Source organism: Leptonychotes weddellii, chromosome 3 (assembly GCF_054177405.1).
Source record: "Leptonychotes weddellii isolate Sample4059 chromosome 3, ASM5417740v2, whole genome shotgun sequence".
Taxonomy (NCBI): Eukaryota; Metazoa; Chordata; class Mammalia; order Carnivora; family Phocidae; genus Leptonychotes; species Leptonychotes weddellii.
This window is the reverse complement of record NC_138371.1, coordinates 13,883,591-13,901,914: the sequence shown is the minus strand read 5'-3', so window position 1 is coordinate 13,901,914 and position 18,324 is coordinate 13,883,591. Positions and strand designations below refer to the sequence as shown.

At 45.4% G+C, this 18,324-nt stretch overlaps 1 protein-coding gene across 1 annotated transcript in view; it reads left to right on the top strand.

Annotated features, from left to right (window-relative positions):
- The first annotated feature begins 2,542 nt into the window (after positions 1-2,542).
- The window catches only part of SGPP2 (sphingosine-1-phosphate phosphatase 2), a 109,464-nt gene continuing 93,682 nt past the window's right edge, over positions 2,543-18,324 (top strand). Inside the window, exon 1 of the mRNA XM_081813510.1 lies at positions 2,543-2,825. Within this exon, the coding sequence (XP_081669636.1) occupies positions 2,613-2,825 (213 nt within the window). The 5' untranslated portion in view covers positions 2,543-2,612. The remainder of the gene's footprint in view (positions 2,826-18,324) is intronic.

Here is an 18,324-nt window from a genome sequence, read left to right as displayed (position 1 = left end):
ACTCTAATGAATACTTCCATTGCCGTTCCTTTAAAATATGTCACTTAGTAATTATTATATATACACAATTAAGCAAAGTACAAATACCTGGATTTCTGCCCTGAGGGTGAAGGAGGGGAGCCAGTAAAATCTATTTCTCCCAGGCATGGCTAGTGTTAAACTGTCCAAACAACTACAGGTTATTTTTCCTGAATCAACTTTATTTATTAAATGCATGACTTCAGGCTACCTTGTAACTTCTCCACTAAATGTTATGCTAGAGCAGTCCTTCAGCCTACCACTTCTCGAGGACATTGATTTTTGTTAGATTGGTTGCGAAGTTTATGTTCAGAACATCAGCCTGTGCCCTAAAAGAGAGGATCAGGGGAAGCATGCGGATCACTGCCAGAAGTCACTGCCTTTTCAGTCTCGCTCAAATTGTTCAGAGCCAAATCCTCCTGAAGATTCCTTCCTAAATTGAATGGCTCTGGCCCAATACAGAATGCTACGGCTATCTCACCAGGTTGCCTTATAGAGCTTATCTAAAGATTTTTCACAATAGCCTTAACAAGACAAGAAGCACAGATTATTATTTTATCACAGGAAAAAAAACCAAAGCACACTGTGATATCACAAGTCCCTGGAGGCTGGAGCCATTACTTGGTCCTCCAAGGAGATAAAGTACATTATCTGAATGTGCAAGTCTTTGGTCTTATGTTACATGCGCCATGCTTGCTTTGCTTCTTTTTTCTTTTTTTTTTTTAAGATTTTATTTATTTCTTTGACAGAGAGAGACACAGCGAGAGAGGGAACACAAGCAGGGGGAGTGGGAGAGGGAGAAGCAGGCCTCCCGCCGAGCAGGGAGCCCGATGCGGGGCTCGATCCCAGAACCCTGGGATCATGACCTGAGCCAAAGGCAGACGCCCAACGACTGAGCCACCCAGGAGCCCCTTGCTTCTTTTTTCTAATTGAGAGAAAGGAAAATTAAAGCATTAAATCTCAGAGATACACCCCTCAAGTGTCTTCACGGGAGAACCTATTTCTTTCACACATAAAAAGAATAGGTCCTGCCTTAGTCCAACTTTAGCTTTTAAAACTAAACGATAGGGTTTTGTCCCAGGGGCTGTAAATGACAGCGACGTTGGGGAGAGGAGCTGTCTGCTTCCAGGACAGGATAGCTCTGTGTGTCACACAGCTGGATTGTGAGAGCAGCCCTGCACTTCTTTTGTAAACTAAGTATCTCCCAAGTGTCATTGCTTTCTTTGTCACTTTGATCTTGCTCTCCATCAGGATTGGGAAGGAGAGCAGAAACTAAGGCATGAGGGAGACCAAACCATCCTTGAAAGCTACATCCTAAAGACTTCCTGATCCAAAAGGACAGCTGGATAAACAGGAAAGTGGCAGGTGTTTGTTCATAGCCATTTGTGCAACCAAATACTCAGTAGGCTTTGCATGAGCTACCAGTAACAGGCAACCTCCTGCTGTCAGCTGAAGACAGAAAGACAAGGATTGCACTTTTGCTGCAGGCTGATCAGCTCCGCCTAATTTGACTGTGCATCTCACTCCTTGTCAGGAAGTGCAGAGGCCCTCGTGGGGGGAAATCTCAGCGCTCCTAGGGGATTCAGGAGGGAGGGAGGAAAACCAAGGGCACCTGCAGTACGTTTCCTTTGCTCCTCGCCTTCTGAGATCTTTAAAGCAGGCAGGGGTGCGGTGAGATGTCACATCCTCCTCCCCGCCCTTCACCTGGTTCCATTAGGGTCTAAAGGTCGTGAACGACCTTGTTGCGCCTCTCCAGTGCCCTTTTGTAATCAGAGGCAGAGCAAAAAAAGAAGTAGAAGGGAGGGGCAGCATCATCTTTCCCAATGCAGAAAACTGAGAAAGAGTAGCGTTTCCTCCACACCCGTCTAAAAGTGTTCACCACTTGCCAAATCACAAGAGCAGGCGCAAGGACTCAGAGGATGATTCATGTATACTTTCAACCTCCTCGGTTCTTGAGCAAGGTCGAGGAGGTCGTGCTTCGGGGAGACGTTGCATCACAGTTTGGGAAAAACTTGGGGATTTTCCTTAGAGGGCTCATTCTTCCAGGAAGCAGGCAAAGAAAGACAGGAGTAGACGCCTGGGTGCGGGAAGCTGGAAAGAAATCCGACCTCACCTTGGGCTCAAGAGTGAAAGTGGGGTCACTCCGGGACCAGCCCGCGCATGGCAGGAAGGACTCCCGTTGGTCTACACGTGCTCGGCCGATCCCCATTAAGTGGCACTTCCGCGCCAGCCCGAAGGGACCGGCGGGGGGTGAGGGGGGTGGGCGCGGTGGCACAAAGAGAGGCGCGGTTTAGACACCTGTGCGCCTCCGCCTAGTTGCAAGCAGGCCGGACGCCAGGGACCGCCCGAGCCCTTCCGAGCCCGCGGGGAGGGCAAGGAGGGCGGACGTGCCCCGCGCGAGGTGGAGGAGGTCACCTGTGCGGCCGCGCGCGCGGGTCGGCGCTAGGACCCGAGCGGCGCACCTGTTGGCTGGCGCCCCGGGCCCCGCCCGCCCTCCGCCCCGAATGCCCGGCCCGGCGAGTGCCCGAGCAGCGGGGACAGTGCGAGCCGAGGGCATCGGCGTGGTGGTGTTGGCGCGCGGCCCCGGGAGCACCATGGCCGAGCTGCTGCGGAGCCTGCAGGATTCCCAGCTCGTCGCCCGCTTCCAGCGCCGCTGCGGGCTCTTCCCGGCGCCGGATGAAGGCCCCCGCGAGAACTGCGCGGGCCCGGCGGAGGGTGCGGCGCGGGGGCTAGCGCAGCTCCCTGCGGCCAACGGCAAGGGCGGCCGGGGGCCGGCCAACGGGCTGCGGAGACTCGCGGCCCCGCAGGTAACCGCGGCCAGGTGTTCGCCGGGGTGGGGGAGGGGGCAGCCCGCGCCGCAGCCGGCGGACGTGCGGGTCCCGCGGACTCCGCGACGCGGGGACGGGCGAGCGCCATCCCCGGCGGCGACCCGGCTCCGGGCGCGGGGTACGGAGGGCAGAGGGGGCGGGGAGTCCAGTCACCAGGACGCCACCTCTACCGCTGCCAGGTAGCACCCCCGTCCGTTCCGACATCACATGCACCCGGAGCTTTAGATGCATCTAAAGACTTTCTCCCTTCCTAAGTGAAATTATGTTCCTGAGCTTTCTCCCAAATGTGTAAGAGTTACGTAATTGAAAAGGGGAGGGGAGATGTCCTTGGCGTTTTCGCGAGAGGCTTCTCTGGGGAGAAATTGTGAGGACTCCCGCAGGATTCAGGAGTTTCCGCCCCATCCCCCTTCGCCTGATCCGCACTCGAGGGGTGTAGCAGGGCTCGCTGTGCCCTTCACTGTCCTGCATTTCCAGCTCTGAGGACGGAACTTAGGTTTTCACTGCTCCTGGAGAGATCTACAGACTGCACCCCCTACCAGCACCGGGGCAGAAACCCCATCCCCGTCCTGCCCAGTGGGTCTCTTGTAACGGGCACCAGGGACTTCTGACAGATGCAGTCGAGAGAGAAGCTCGCCGCTCTCCCCTCCAGGCTTTCGGAGTGTGGTTATACAACCCACTGCGGCTTTGGGGAGCCGGCCTGGCTGTCATCGCGGTGCAGGGACTCCGGGCGAGAGGGACAGGCTGCAGACGCTAGCGTGCCAGGGCCGCGGGAGGGCTCTCCGCATGGGCCCTGGCCACCCACAGGAGCTGCCCTTGCCCTGGGAGAGCTCAAAGTGTGGCACCAGAGGAAGGAAGCAATGTATTGACGATTCCAGCTCCTTTTGTTGAGGGAGGGGGGAATGAAGAGCCGTTTTGGTGACAGGAAGGTGGCATTCATTTACGTGTGGATTTCCAGATCTCCTAACTGAGGAATTACGAAGAACCTGGCTTCAGTGTGGGATGGCATATTGCCGGCATTGAATTACAAAATTTATTTGAGAGGGTGAGGGTGGGGTGTGTGCTCCATTCTAGAGAAATCCTCTATAATGTTCCTTTTTTTCTTTATTGTTCCTTCTCTGTTCCACATGACATCTAGTAACTTTTAGGTGAGTTTGAGACCCGCCCACCCCCTTTCCCTTTTGCCTTGTCTTAAAAATGGGACAGAGTGAGGAGCTAAGAACCAGTCACATACCTGAAATGTGGCAGAGCATCTTCTGAGCACACACACGTACACACTGTTTAACACACGGGTAGATGCACGGGCTGCTTTCTGATGCCCTCTCCCCACACTCTTCCTCTGTTCCTCCAATTCAGGAAGCTGAAGCAGGGTGCATTTTCCCACTAACACTTTTCAGACTGTTTTAAACATTACCTGTGGTAATGAAACTCAGTTCTGGAAAAGGATCCTCTTGCCCGTTAAAAGCAAGATAAGCAGATGTTTTGCAGAGAAGTGACTTCCACCCTGCTTAAAAAGCCTGTGCACTCAGCCACATAGTAGGGGTTTCTCTCCTCCCATCCAACACACGACCTTACTCACTATAGACCATGAAATACTAAGAGGAAGCTAAAAATTCACAGTAAGAAGTCATTGTATTGGTGCATGATGGGAGGAAAAATAGCCCAGGAGAGCATTTGATACATGAGAGCTTAATGAATGTTTTTAAAGGTGGGTCTGTTTCAGGTGACTTGGGAAGATTAATATTTTGCAAATACAGGGAGAATTCAAAAGGAAACATTGCATACCTGTCCCGCATAATTAATAGCACTCTAAGGGGACAGTTTTAATTGCTCCTGGAGAGATCTACAAACTGCACCCCCTACCAGCACCGGGGCAGAAACCCCATGCCCGTTCTGCCCAGTGGGTCTCTTGTAACTGGCACCAGGGACCCAACAAGCTATTCTTCCCTGTGGGCTCTGGCCTCTGCCCAGCCCATGGCTGGCCTGAGCCGCCTGTCCTTTCTCCAAATAACCCCACTCATCCTTCAGTTTCAAAGGTCAGTTCTTCAAGAGACACTTTTGCTCACCTTCGAGTCTCGCTCCCCCTTTTAGAGGTTCTCTTTGTTCCTGGTGATTCTTCATTACAGCATTTATCACATTGCGTAAATAGGCCTTTGGGGGGGGGCGGCGGTATCTGATTATTGCCAATCTGCTCCAGTGGGTGAAAAGCTCTGAGAATGCAGGAAACTTGCCTGGTGTGCTCATTATTTTCTTCACATGGGAGCTCAGTGAATTTTGTGAATAAATGAGTGCAGACCGCAATATAAAATCTGCCCTTTAAAAGCAAGATAAGCAGATTTCTTGCAAAGACTTGTCTTCTTGCTGCTTCAGCAAGCAGAATGGTAGGGGGTTGCCCCTTCTCATCCCAAAGACGACTTCACTCACTATAGATCATGAAAAAATAAGAGAGAGCTAAAAATTCAAAATAAGAGATTAAAGATTTTTTTTAAATTGAAGAGTAACTATGGAGAATCAAGTGTTTTCCACGTAGCCTAGAAATCAGGCAGCACTCGGACACTGATTTAAGACCCTCCAAACAATAGAGAAGTGTGTTCTTCATTTGGGTGGCTTTAGAATGCAACACATCTAATTTTTCTCACCTCCCACATTTGCTGTATTTATTTTAATCCTTAAAACAGAACAAATGCAGAAATGATGAAGGACTTCCTTGACTGATTCTCATGCAACACCAAGCACTGCTAAGTTACAGATTAACTACATCCTTTACAAACCAGGGCTGGGCTGGGGTTGCACAAAACTGTCATTGAATAAATCAGAGTGGACCTCGAGAATGCCCCAGTAGTCATGCCTTTCACAAATAGGTCTGAGTCCTGAAGGTTTAAAGGTTTTGTTGAGGACTTCCCACATATCCGCAGTCAGATCTTCTGAGCTCAAGTCTAAACTGCTTTCTTCTGTGGACCTTCCAGGGAAAAATTCCAGGGTTCCGTTTCATCTGTCTCACTGTGAAGGTGTGAGGTGTTGGGGCTGGCTGGGAGCCTGGCAGAGGTTGGGTGGAAGGAGAACAGGTTGCTTTCAGTGCAATGGTAACTGGTTTGCAAGGATAACCATAGGAGGACATTCCTGGCAGTAGCCAAGATCAAGAGGCAGGGATCCTGGGACCGAGGAGGAGGGCAAAGGCCTGGTTAGAATTGTGTTTATTTGTTCTGGGGTAAATCCAGCCTTGGATAGAACGGTATTTTGATTTTTATCGTCTTTGCTTACTCAACACAGTTGCATTGAGACAGACTTTGCAGGCGCCTGGGTGGCCCAGATGGTTAAGCGTCTGCTTTCGGCTCAGGTCATGGTCCCAGGGTCCTGGGATTGAGCCCTGCATGGGGCTCCCTGCTCAGTGGGAAGCCTGTTTCTCCCTCTCCCACTCCCCCTGCTTGTGTTCCCTCTCTCGCTGTGTATCTCTCTGTCAAATAAATAAATAAAATCTTAAAAAAAAAAAAAAAGACTTTGCAGAGATTTTCCCTGTCATTACTTTAGACTGGAGTGATCTTTCCAAATTGTACAGTGCTCCATAAATAACCTTTTGATAACTATTTGTTCAGACATAGTTCTACAGTTGAGTTGAGGCAGGGACCAAAGATAGGTTATTTAGAGAAGTCTTTACACCCCTATTTTGAAACATTTGGGGCCCTCCAGGTCTGTCAATCTACAAAAACCCATGCTCCCTTTTATTGGCTTGCTCCAGTACAAAGAACCATCTTAGCAATCAAACCTGAATCTGACTCCACCTCCATGTCACCTTGAACTTCTCTCTGGGTCTCATCTGCAGAACGGGCAGAGTGGAATAGAACTGTGGGTTTTCCACCTGTTAGAGGATCTTTGAAAACACAAACAAAAAACCAGTGTCCAGAGTCCAGGTGAGAAGTGGGTCTGGAGAAACTGGCAAACAGAGGTGGGAAGCTCTGAATCCCCTTCCCCTGGGGCCTACCATGCTTAGTGTTTTCAGGACGAGAATGGTGGTGCCGGAGGCTGTGGTCATGGCCAGGGGGACATTTTGGCTTGTTTGTAACTCCACTGGCCAACAGGCCGAACTTCACGTTTTGATTTTCTTTGATGTTCAGGTTTGAAATGGCAAAATAAGCCACTTTGAAAGGGTGCCTTTGATCATTTTTTTCTAGTTACAGATACTGTTCAGATAGGAAAACTTGAAAAAATACAAAGAAAAAGGGGCGCCTGGGTGGCTCAGTCGTTAAGCGTCTGCCTTCGGCTCAGGTCATGATCCCAGGGTCCTGGGATCGAGCCCCGCATCGGGCTCCCTGCTCGGCGGGGAGCCTGCTTCTCCCTCTCCCACTCCCCCTGCTTGTGTTCCTGCTCTTGCTATCTCTCTCTCTCTATCAAATAAATAAATAAAATCTTTAAAAAAAAAAAAATACAAAGAAAAAGTTAAATCCATGGCCATTATACCACTGCCCAAAGGTAATCACTCAGTAAATGTTCAACCTGATTTTTAGTGGCTATACCCTACTCCACAGCATGAATATACTATAATTTAGTTGGCCTGTTGCTGGGCTTTTAGGTTTTTTCTGGTTTTTGCACTGAAAATAACAACATCTTTGTATAAGTATCTTTCCACATATCTTGACTGTCTTTTTTAATTGAGATATAATTGACACATACCATTCCATTAGTTATTGGCGTACAACATGATGATTCAATATTTGTAAATACTGTATTGTGAAATGATCACAGTAAGTCTAGTTAATATCCATCACGACCCAGTTTTTCTTCTTGTGATGAGAACTTTTTTGTTAGAAGATTTTATTTCTTTATTTTAGAGTGAGAGAGAGAGAGAGTGTGTGTGCACACAACCCAGGGGAGGGACAGAGGGGGAAGGAGAGGGAGGGAGAGAATCTCAAGCAGACTCCGAGCTGAGCTGAGCTGAGCTGAGTGCAGAGCCCTACAAGGAGCTCAATCTCAAGACCCTGAGATCATGACCTGGGCCAAAACCAAGAGTCAGATGCTTAACTGCCCCAGCCACCCAGGCGCGCCATGATGAGAGCTAAGATCTACCTTCTTAACAACTTTCAAATATACGTTATCAACTGTAGTTGCCATGCAGTAATTACATCCCCATGACTTATTTTTTTAAAGATTTTATTTATTTATTTGACAGAGAGAGAGAGACAGTGAGAGCAGGAACACAAGCAGGGGGAGTGGGAGAGGGAGAGGGAGAAGCAGGCTTCCTGCTGAGCAGGACCCTGGGATCATGACCTGAGCCGAAGGCAGAGGCTTAACGACGGAGCCGCCCAGGCGCCCCTCCCCATGACTTATTTATTTTGTAACTTTAAGTGTGTATTTTGTCACCACCTTCATTTCACCTACCCCCACCCGCAATGCCTCTGGCAACCACCAATCTGTTCTCTTAATCTATGAGTTCCGGTTTTTTGTTTGTTTGTTTGTTTTATATTCCACATATAAATGAGATCAGATGGTATTTGTTTTTCTCTGACTTATTTTACTTAGCATAATGCTCTCAAGTTCCACCCATATTCTCACAAACGGCAAGATTTCCTTCTTTTTAATAGCTGAATATTCCAGTGTGTGTGTGTGTGGCACATTTTCTTTATCCATCCATCCATAGATACTAAAGTTGTTTCCAAATCTTGGCTATTGTAAATAATGCTGAAATGAACATGGGGGAGCAGATATCTTTTCAAGTTAGTGTTTTCTTTTTCTTCAGATAAATACTCAGAAATGGAATTGCTAGATCATATGGTATTTCTATTTTTAATTTTTTAAAAGATTTTATTTTATTTTTAAGACTTATTCATTTATGAGAGAGAGAGCAAGGGGGGAGAGGCAGAGGGAGAGGGAGAGAGAGAGAGAAGCCCAAGCAGATGCCCTGATGAGCATGGAGCCCCAAGTGGGGCCTGATCCCACAACCCCAAGGTCATGACCTGAGCCAAAATCAAGAGTCGACACTTAATTGACTGAGCCACCCACGCGCCCCTCAAGATTCTATTTTTAAGTAATCTCTACACCCAACATAGGACTTGAACTCACAACCCTGAAATCAAAGGTTGCATGATCTACTGACTGAGCCAGCCAGGCACCCCTATTTTTAATTTTCTGGGGAACCTCCATGTTGTTTCCATAGTGGCTGCACCAACTTACATTCCCTCCAGCAGGACACAAGGATTCCCTTTGCCCCACATCCTTGCCAACACTTGTTATTTTTTGTCTTTTTGATAATAACCCTTCTAACAGGTGAAGGTGATATGTCATCATTATTTTGATTTGCATTCTCCTGGTGATGAGGGATGTTGCAGATCTTTTCACGTGTCTGTTGGCCATCTGGATGTTTTCTTTGGAAAAATGTCTATTCAGATCCTCTGCCCATTTCAATGGGATTATTTGAAAAACAATTCCCCTTATCAGATATATGATTTGCAAATATTTTCTTCCATTTGGTAGATTGCCTTTTCATTTTGTTCATGTTTTCCTTTGCTGTGCAGAAGCTTTTTAATTTGATGTAGTTGCACTTGTTTATTTTTGCTTTTGTTGCCTTTGCTTTGGGCGTCAAATCCAAAAAAATCATTGCCAAGACAGATTTCAGTCTTTGATTGTCTTTTTAATTTAAATTTCCAGTCATGGAACTGCTGGGTAGAAATACATATTATGGCTTTCAATACCAAGCTGTCCTGCAGAACAGGGTGCTAGGATATCTAACTGTGAGTGTGGGTGTTCCCACTCCCTTGCCATTAGTAGGTATTAATACCCTCTTTAATCTCTGGAAAAAATAGACCACCTCTGCTTCTTTTTTTTTTTTTAAATTTAATTTATTTATTTATTTTAGAGAGTGAGAGAGCGTGCGCAAGCAGGGGGAGGGGTGGAAGGAGAGGCAGAGAATTTCACAGGGACTCTGCCCTGAGCATAAAAAGAATGTGGGGCTCAATCCCACAACCCTGAGATCAGACACTCAACCAACTGAGCCACCCAGGTGCTTAATAGGCCACTTTTGCTTCTATCTCATCTTTTCTTCCTTTATTTCCAACCAACATTTCTTTTTTTTTTTTTTAATTTAAATTTTAGTTTGTTACCATCCGGTGCAATGTTGGTTTCCGGAGTAGAAATCAGTGATTCATCACTTACATACAACACCCAGTGCTCATCACAAGTGCCCTCCTTCATCCCCATCACCCATCTAGCCCCTCCCCCACCCACCTCCCACCAGCCACCCTCAGTTTGTCTCTGTGTTAAGAGTCTCTTATGGTTTGTTTCCCTCTCTCCTTTTTTTCTTTTCCCCCTTCCCCTATGTTCATCTGTTTTCTCTCCTAAATGCCACATACGAATGAGATTGTGTGCCAAACAAAATTTCTTAATCAGCTACTGTGATTCTGGGTTAGTCCTCATCCTTAAAGATACAAAGATAAATAAGATCTAGTTTCTGTCCTGGGAAAGTCACAGAGAAAATGAAGCAATGCAAAAAATACTAGGATAGACTATGTAGGCTAATAATAATAATAGGCTGATAATAATAACAGCATAAGTTTGTGGCCAGGGAGACAATAGCAGGAGTAGCTCACCATCCCTGGAGGAGCTCATGAAGTCTTGAGTGGGGACTAAAAGAGCAATAGGAACCAAATAGATGAAAATGTGAGAATCCCAGGGAGCATGAGTGGCTCAGCAGGTTAAACACCCAACTCTTAGGTTTGACTCAGGTGGTGATCTCAGGGTCTGGCTCTGTATCAGCGGGGAGTCTGCTGGAGATTCTCTCTCTCTCTCTTTCTCCCTTTCCCTCTGCCCCTCCCCCTGCTCACATCTGCACTCTCTCTCTCTCAAATAATCTTAAAAAAAAAAAAAAGAAAATATGAGAATCTCTTTACCTAGAAATCTTAAGTGATAAAACATGAAGACACTTTGCCATTTTTGGTGAAGAGTGAAACATTCAACCTGGGTAGAGAAAGATTCCCAGCAGGAAAGAGACTAAAGGGTAATTGAACCCTTAAAAATGGTTAAAATGGCAAATTTTGGGACACCTGGGTAGCTCATCTGGTTAAGCATCTGCCTTTAGCTCAGATCATGATCTTAGGGTCCTGGGATCGAGTCCTGCATCGGGCTCCTTGCTCTGCAGGGAGCCTGCTTCTTCCTCCGCCTGCTGCTCCCCCTGCTTGTGCTCTGTCTCTCTGACAAATAAATAAATAAAATCTTTTAAATAAATAAATAAATAAATAAAAATGGCAAATTTTATGTTCTGTACATTTTGCCTCAAAAAAAAAAAAATATCCGTAGGTTCTACTTCAAGGAGGAGAAACATAATGTCCTTCTCCTTAAGTGTGGGCTACACAGAGGAATAATTTTACAGTATGGAAACCTGACAGACGCCCCCTCGGCCAAGTAATCATGGTTAACATCAACAGTGTAAGTCATGTTGATGGTATATACTCTTGATACATGCTGAACATGGCACTTCACCTGGGTGGTCTTCTTTAAAACCTTCAGCCTAATCATGAGAAAGACACCAGACAAATCCTAGTTGAGGGGCATCCTGCAAAATACCTGGCTTATGTTCTTCAAAATTGCCAAGGCCATAAATAACAAGGAAAGTCTGACAAATGTCACAGCCAGGAGTAGCCTAAGGAGACATGACAACTAAAGGTAACTGTGGAATCCTGGATGGGACCTTGGAATAGATAAAAAAGGATGTTAGGTAAAAACTACAGAAGTCTGAATAAAGTATGGAATTTAGTTAATAAAAATGCATCAGTAAATTTTTCTGCAAACTGAAAACTGTTCTAAAAGATAAAGTCTAGGGGCACCTGGGTGGCTCAGCAGGTTAAGCGTCTGCCTTCGGCTCAGGTCATGATCCCAAGGTCCTGGGATCAAGTCCCGCTTCAGGCTCCTTGCTCGCGAGGAGCCTGCTTCTCCCTCTACCCGCCTCCTGCTCATGATCTCTCTCTCTCTCTCTCAAATAAATAAATCTTTAAAATAAATAAATAGAGGGGCGCCTGGGTGGCTCAGTCGTTGAGCGTCTGCCTTCGGCTCAGATCATGATCCCAGGGTTCTGGGATCGAGCCCCACATCGGGCTCCCTGCTCTGCGGGAAGCCTGCTTCTCCCTCTTCCACTCCCCCTGCTTGTGTTCCCTCTCTCGCTGTGTCTCTCTCTGTCAAATAAATAAATAAATCTTTAAAAAAATAAATAAAATAAATAAAATAAAATAAATAAATAGAATAAAATAAAAAAAATAAAGTCTATTTAAATTTTTCTAAAAGGGAGTAGGTAATTGAAGGGAGTTCAAAGATGGGATCATTTACAAAGGTGTATGTGGTGTTGGAGAAACCAACAAGGGAGGATAAGCATCTTGGAGCACATGACTTTCAACCTAAAAAGGCAAGAGAAGATATGGTTCCGGCAAGCCTGGCCCCAGTGAGCGCTTAGCTGTCAGAGAGAGACTCCTGACAGGAGCTGAGGCCTTTAGTAGAGATACACAGCCACAGCCGGTCAGGAGGAGTAGAGGAATTCTATCTCCAAATTGTTCTCCACCTGCCCTCTTGCATGCCGCCAGTTCCTTCCTTGGGCCAAATTCAATCAGAAGCCAAGGGGTCTGGGAGCCTGCCTGACGCCGCACACAAAGGTCAGCCTCCATGGAGAAGGGTGTAGAGTGGACCTGGAAGGACAAATGGAAAGTATCCAGCCCAGGTAGCATAAAGAAATTGGGATGGTATGTAATACCAGCTGGAGCTTGGGGCTGGAGCCTGAATGTGGCTTCCTGCCGAATTTGGTTTTCAGCCTGTAGACAGAGGGATGGCAGATCAATTCTATGCCATGTGTTGAATCAGAATTAGTGATGGGGACATCATGATAAGAAAGGTTCTTGGGGTGTCACTGTGCCCAATAGCAAAGTGTGGGATTGAATGGCAATGCCTTTGGGGGGCATCGCAGGAACCTGGTGCTGAGCATGTAAGAAATGGCGATGTTCTATTCAAACAGGAGCAGACACAGCACTAACATGAAATCAAGCCTTAATATCTGTTTGGGGTTCTTCGTGATACTCTTGAGTGGCACCCTCACCCGCAAACTCTTAGGAGGAAAGAGACCACTAACGGTTTCTTAAGACATGGGTTTGCCTTGTTAATCTTACGGATAAACCTGTCAGTAATTTTGTAACAAAAATGGGTTTATTCAGGAAGAGCAAAGAATTGCAACTCGGGACAAGCAAACTCCAGCAAAAACAAACTACAACAAAACAGTTGCAACTCGGGACAAGTAAACTCCAGCAAAAACAAACTACAACAAAACAGAGGAGAGGAACAGTCTTTTATAGAAGGAAGAGGGGAGTTGGGAAGGCTGTTAGAAACAAAAAGTCCATTGGAATAAACTAGGAGTTTGAAGTAGAGTGGCTTTTCATTGGCCGACTTGTGACAGCTCTCATTGGCTGGGCTGTTGCTGGGTCAGGAGAAAACCTTCCTCTTGCTGGGGTGGTCTGGACTTGCGAGTTTGGTTTGGTTTGGGTCTGCAATTGGCTGAGGAGTGGTAGGGTGTGAGAGCTCCCCCTGCTGGCCGCCGGTTCCATTCCAAAGGAGGTTTCCTTTCACTAATTTTCATACCATCGTTTGGGACCAGGGGACCCATGCTGGGACTCCATCATTATGGCTACAAGCTGACTGGATTGGGGAGCAGCCCTCTACTCAAGGGCAGCCTTCAATAGGCTGGTCAGCATCTGATGACATGGTCAGGTGTGAGGACCTCACGTAGTTGGGATACTGCACAGGGGAGAGTGAGTGATGGGACCATCGCATTGCTCCCTGAGAGAGTCTGAATGCAAGACCCGCAAATAGGGACGGAAACGGAAAGTGGTGGTGAACTTCAGAGAGAGAGGAGGCCACAGGCAGAACCCACGAGACCGAGAAAGCAGTAGGAAAGCAGAAGCATGTTAAGTGCCCATAACTGCAATCAGATCATGAGTTTTTCTCACTTTTGTGTAGTTGGGAATGGGGGTGGGGGCAGGGGCCGGATCCCTCTTTCTCCTATGCACAAAGCAAGTAAGTAAGGGTTTGCTAAACTCAGCCTCTTCTTTCTTGGCAGAAACATAATCACCTGCTGTCTCCTGTCACAACTGGGCTCACTTTATCCCTCACGACTTTACTTGGCTGTGTCGTCTTTTAGCCTAACTTTTTTTTCTGTGTTGGCTCCTTCCTTTTTATCCGGGAAATTGATGAAGGGTTTTGATTAATGAATAACTTTTTTCTTAGTTTGCTTTCTTCATTTGGACACCGTGAAGGGAGTTTAGGGATATAAAAGTTCGTGAGGGTGAAACAGACACCTGTCAACTTAAAAAAATGTGATTAAGCTACTATGTTTAGGAAAGCTGTTGACAGCAAGCCTTGTCTAATTCTGATTTCCTTGACTTATAATTAAGATGTCAACATTTTTGAATTTAAAAAAAAAGGCACTTTCACTTCTGTTGTTACAGTTTTTATTTATAAATCCTCTGTTGTCCTGATAAGAATTATGTCTCTAAAATGCATTCTTGCATTTTGTTTGGCACAGAATTTTCCTGGGAGAAAATACTGTCACGGTTTCCTGGCAACACGTTTAGAGTGTTTCTATCTGTGTTAGGAATCTATGAAAAAGCTAAAATTGGGGGCATCCACTGGCCTTTATTATTCTACTTGCCTGGTGAGATACACTGAACATAGGAAGAAAATGAGATATTGAAAAATCCAGTGGAGACCACGGTGCACATTTTTCTCTCCTCACTCCTGCTTCCAACACAGTACGGACGAATTAGCCACGTGTTTTAAAAATCCAAGAAAGCAATCCTTAAGCGCAAGCCAGAGTGGAAGGAAGAGGAAGGAAATAGCCACCTGAGATCTCGAAAGGAGGGCGGGGGGGAAAGGGAGTAAATGGTTTCCTTGAACCACTTTGAATATTGCCTCCAGGCCGCCAAATGCTCGCTGGCATTTTTATATCCATTTGTTTAATAAAACAAAACAAACCATCAGATTCATTCTTGCTTTTGTTGATGCTGTTTATTTGGTATGCGTGCCTGCTGGAGAAATGCCCTCTCTGTAATCTCCAAGTAGGTTTTGATTTTTCTAAATGGCAAAATCTTTGTTCCCATAGGGTTTTATGGGAAATAGCCCACCAAACCAAGGGCTCCTATGGGTAGGAGGGAGAGGGAATGGTGGTGAATAAGAAGGTTCCTCAGATAGAGTGTTGGGAGCTGAGAAGCCAGGATTTAATTGGTGGAGAAAGGACTTAGGTGAACATGGTTTTTTTGCAGTTAAAAAAAAAAAAAAATCACCCTCTCTTGAAAGGTGATTTACAAAGTAGCCATGAAATAGACATCAAAGATTTTGTTAAAAGCACGGGAAGTAAAAAGTGGCTCTGTCAGAAGTTGGGTTTGGGTTTTTTTTTCCCCCCTCCTTTCTGAATTTTAATCTTTTTGATGGATTTTCAGCCAGGAAGATAACAAATATTTTGAAATTAATTTTTGCACTTTTCAACTCTTTTTTTAAGGAATTTTTCTGCTTCTTTTTATATAAAGATTTTTATTTATTTATTTAACAGAGATAGAGAGAGAGCACAAGTAGGCAGAGCGGCAGACAGAGGGAGAGGGAGAAACAGGCTTCCCGCTGAGCAGGGAGCCCGATGCGGGGCTCGATCCCAGGACTCTGGGATCATGACCTGAGCTGAAGGCAAGCCGCTTAACCGACTGAGCCACTCAGGCACCCCCTGCTCTTTTTTTTTTTAAGGATTTTATTTATTTATTTGAGAGAGAGTGAGAGGGAGAAGCAGACACCCTGCTGAGTAGGGAGCCCGATGCGGGGCTGGATCCCAGGACCCTGAGATCAGGACTTGAGCTAAAAACAGATGCTTAACTGACTGAGCCACCCCAGGCATCCTCAAGCATTACTTTAAAAATCTTTTTAACTTTACAGCTTGATGTAATTTCTGATTTTTGAAAATTTGCAAAAATACTACAAAAAAAATTCCTATGCACTCTTGACCCATGTTTTCCTAATGTTAGCATCATATATAACCACAGCTCAGGAAATAGTATGCAATCTGTGGACCTTGTTCCATTCTGGAAGTTCTTCAGTCTTTCTTTGCATTTCCTCACCTTGACTTCTGAAAAGTCCATACCAGTTATTTTGTATAATGTCAATTTGGATTTGTTCAATATTTCCTCATGATGACACTTAGGTTCTGTATTTTGGGCAGTGGGGGGGTAGGGGGGGTGGGGCGGGGGGAGATACCACAGGCAAGATATTGTATTCTTCTTAGTGCATCATATTAAGAGGCACAAAATGCTGATTTATTCCATTACCAGTGATTTTAACTTCAAACACCTTTAAAAGTATGTTAAGTGGTTTCTTCCGGGTAAATGTTTTTCTCTTTGTAATTACGAAGTATGCTGTAGGGCACCTGGGTGGCTCAGTCAGTTAGGCTCAGGTCCTGATCCTGGGGTCCCCGGTTTGAGCCCTGCCTCAGGCTCCCAGCTCAGTGGGGAGTCTGCTTCTCCCTCTCCCTCTGCCACTCACCCTGCTTGTACTTGTGCGCTCTCTCTCTCAAATAAATAAACAAAATCTGTTTAAAAAAAAAAAAAGTATGCTGTGGACCAGCATTCAGACACATTATAGATATCTTGTTTCTTGGCATATTTTCATCATCCATGAATTTTGTCATCCATTAGTGACCTTATCTTTTAAAAAGTGATCAGCCAATTTGATAGCAGAATGAGAGCATCTCATTATTCTAATTTTGTATTTCTTTCATCTCTAATGAGGTTGAGTATTTTTCTTCTGTTTAGCAGATACTTGTATTACCCTTTTTGTGAATGGTCTGGTCAGACACTTTATCTACTTTTTTCCTCTGTGATTTTAGTGGGGGTGTTTTTCCTACTGATTTTGGATGGTCTTTTTTTAGTTTATCCATTGTACATCAAAATCTTCCACTATACATCAGTTAACATAAACTCACAACCAATTTGTGACTAATCTTTCCTTGTAAAGAGGAAACCTTTGGAGTCTGAGGAGGAGAAGGGAGATAGAGAGGGAGTAATAACTTCCTTCTAGGTATCTGTGGGCTTAGAAAAGTCATGTTTGGTTTCCTTGTTCTTTTACCTGTTACTTCCAGGTCCAGAAAGCCCATCATTCCCATCCTGTGAAATGTTTGTAACATTTCAGTAGCCTTGGGCAAGAGTTGGGGGTTCTGGAAGGGTCAGGGAAAGCTTACAGTCCCTGACAACTCTCAGCAGGGAAGGCAGTAGCTGAGAGGGTGTTTCTCCCGTATTATGATGATGCGAAAGTGAGGCAGAAAATGAAATAGTTCGGTTGTGCACTGCAGAGGGTGACAGACAATTCTGAGTCCTCCCAGCCTTGGGTCTCCCCCTTCTTGATGGTTCCTGAGGAGGCTTCCCAGCTGCTTTCCTGCCATGCTCAGTTATTATATCACACATGTCCTCAAAGGGAAGGAATGGATTACTATCCCCAATATTTATTCAGTAGCATATTTCTGATAACCATTACTTTTGGAAAGGAGGGACTAATGTCCATTGATCACTTAATTTTGCCTCCATCCAATGCCTCAGTCATATTTTATCATCCCAAAATTTTGACCCTGAAGGAATTATCTGAATTTTTCCAACATGTTGGGTTATAAATGGTCTAGCCCTGATTTCTTCTTACCTCCCTAGGACCACTGCAGGGATAGAAATGGGACTTCCCACACTCATCCTGAGTGCTTCCTGGTGTAGACAGGTATATATGCATAGATCACGGACTTATTTATTTAAACTTTAAGAACTTAAAAGTTAATACTAAATATACATTTACCTTGCAGCCCACAATTACACTCCTGGGAATTTATCCCAGAGATATGAAAACTTATTGACACAAAAACCTGTACATGATTGCTTATAACAGCTGTGTTTGTAATAGCCAAAACCCAGAAATAACCAAAATCTCCCTGCTAGGCTAAATAAACTGTGGTACGTCCATACTGTGGAATACTACTCAGCAGTAAAAAGGAATAGATCATTGATATACCCAACAATTTGGGTGGATCTCAAGGGCATTTTGCTGCGTGAAAAAGCCTATCTCAAAAGATCACATAGTGTGTAATTCCGTTTATATAGAACATTTTTGAAATAACAAAATTATAAAGATGGAAGACAGATTAGTGGTTGCCAGGGTTTAAGAATGAGGGGATGACTGTAAAGGGGTTGTACAAGGGGGATCTTTGTGGTGATGGGGCAGTTTTGTAACTTGATGGCAGTGGTGGTCACATGGGTCTAGTGAGTCCACACAGGTGTAGTAAAATGTCACAGAACTGTACACACATTGTCCCAATGTCATATTCCTGGTGCTGATACAGCACTATAATTATGTAAGATGGAACCATTGGGAGAAGGGTATATGGACATCTTGGCCCCACCTTTGCAAATGCTTATGAATCTATAGTTATTTCAAAGTAATTATTATT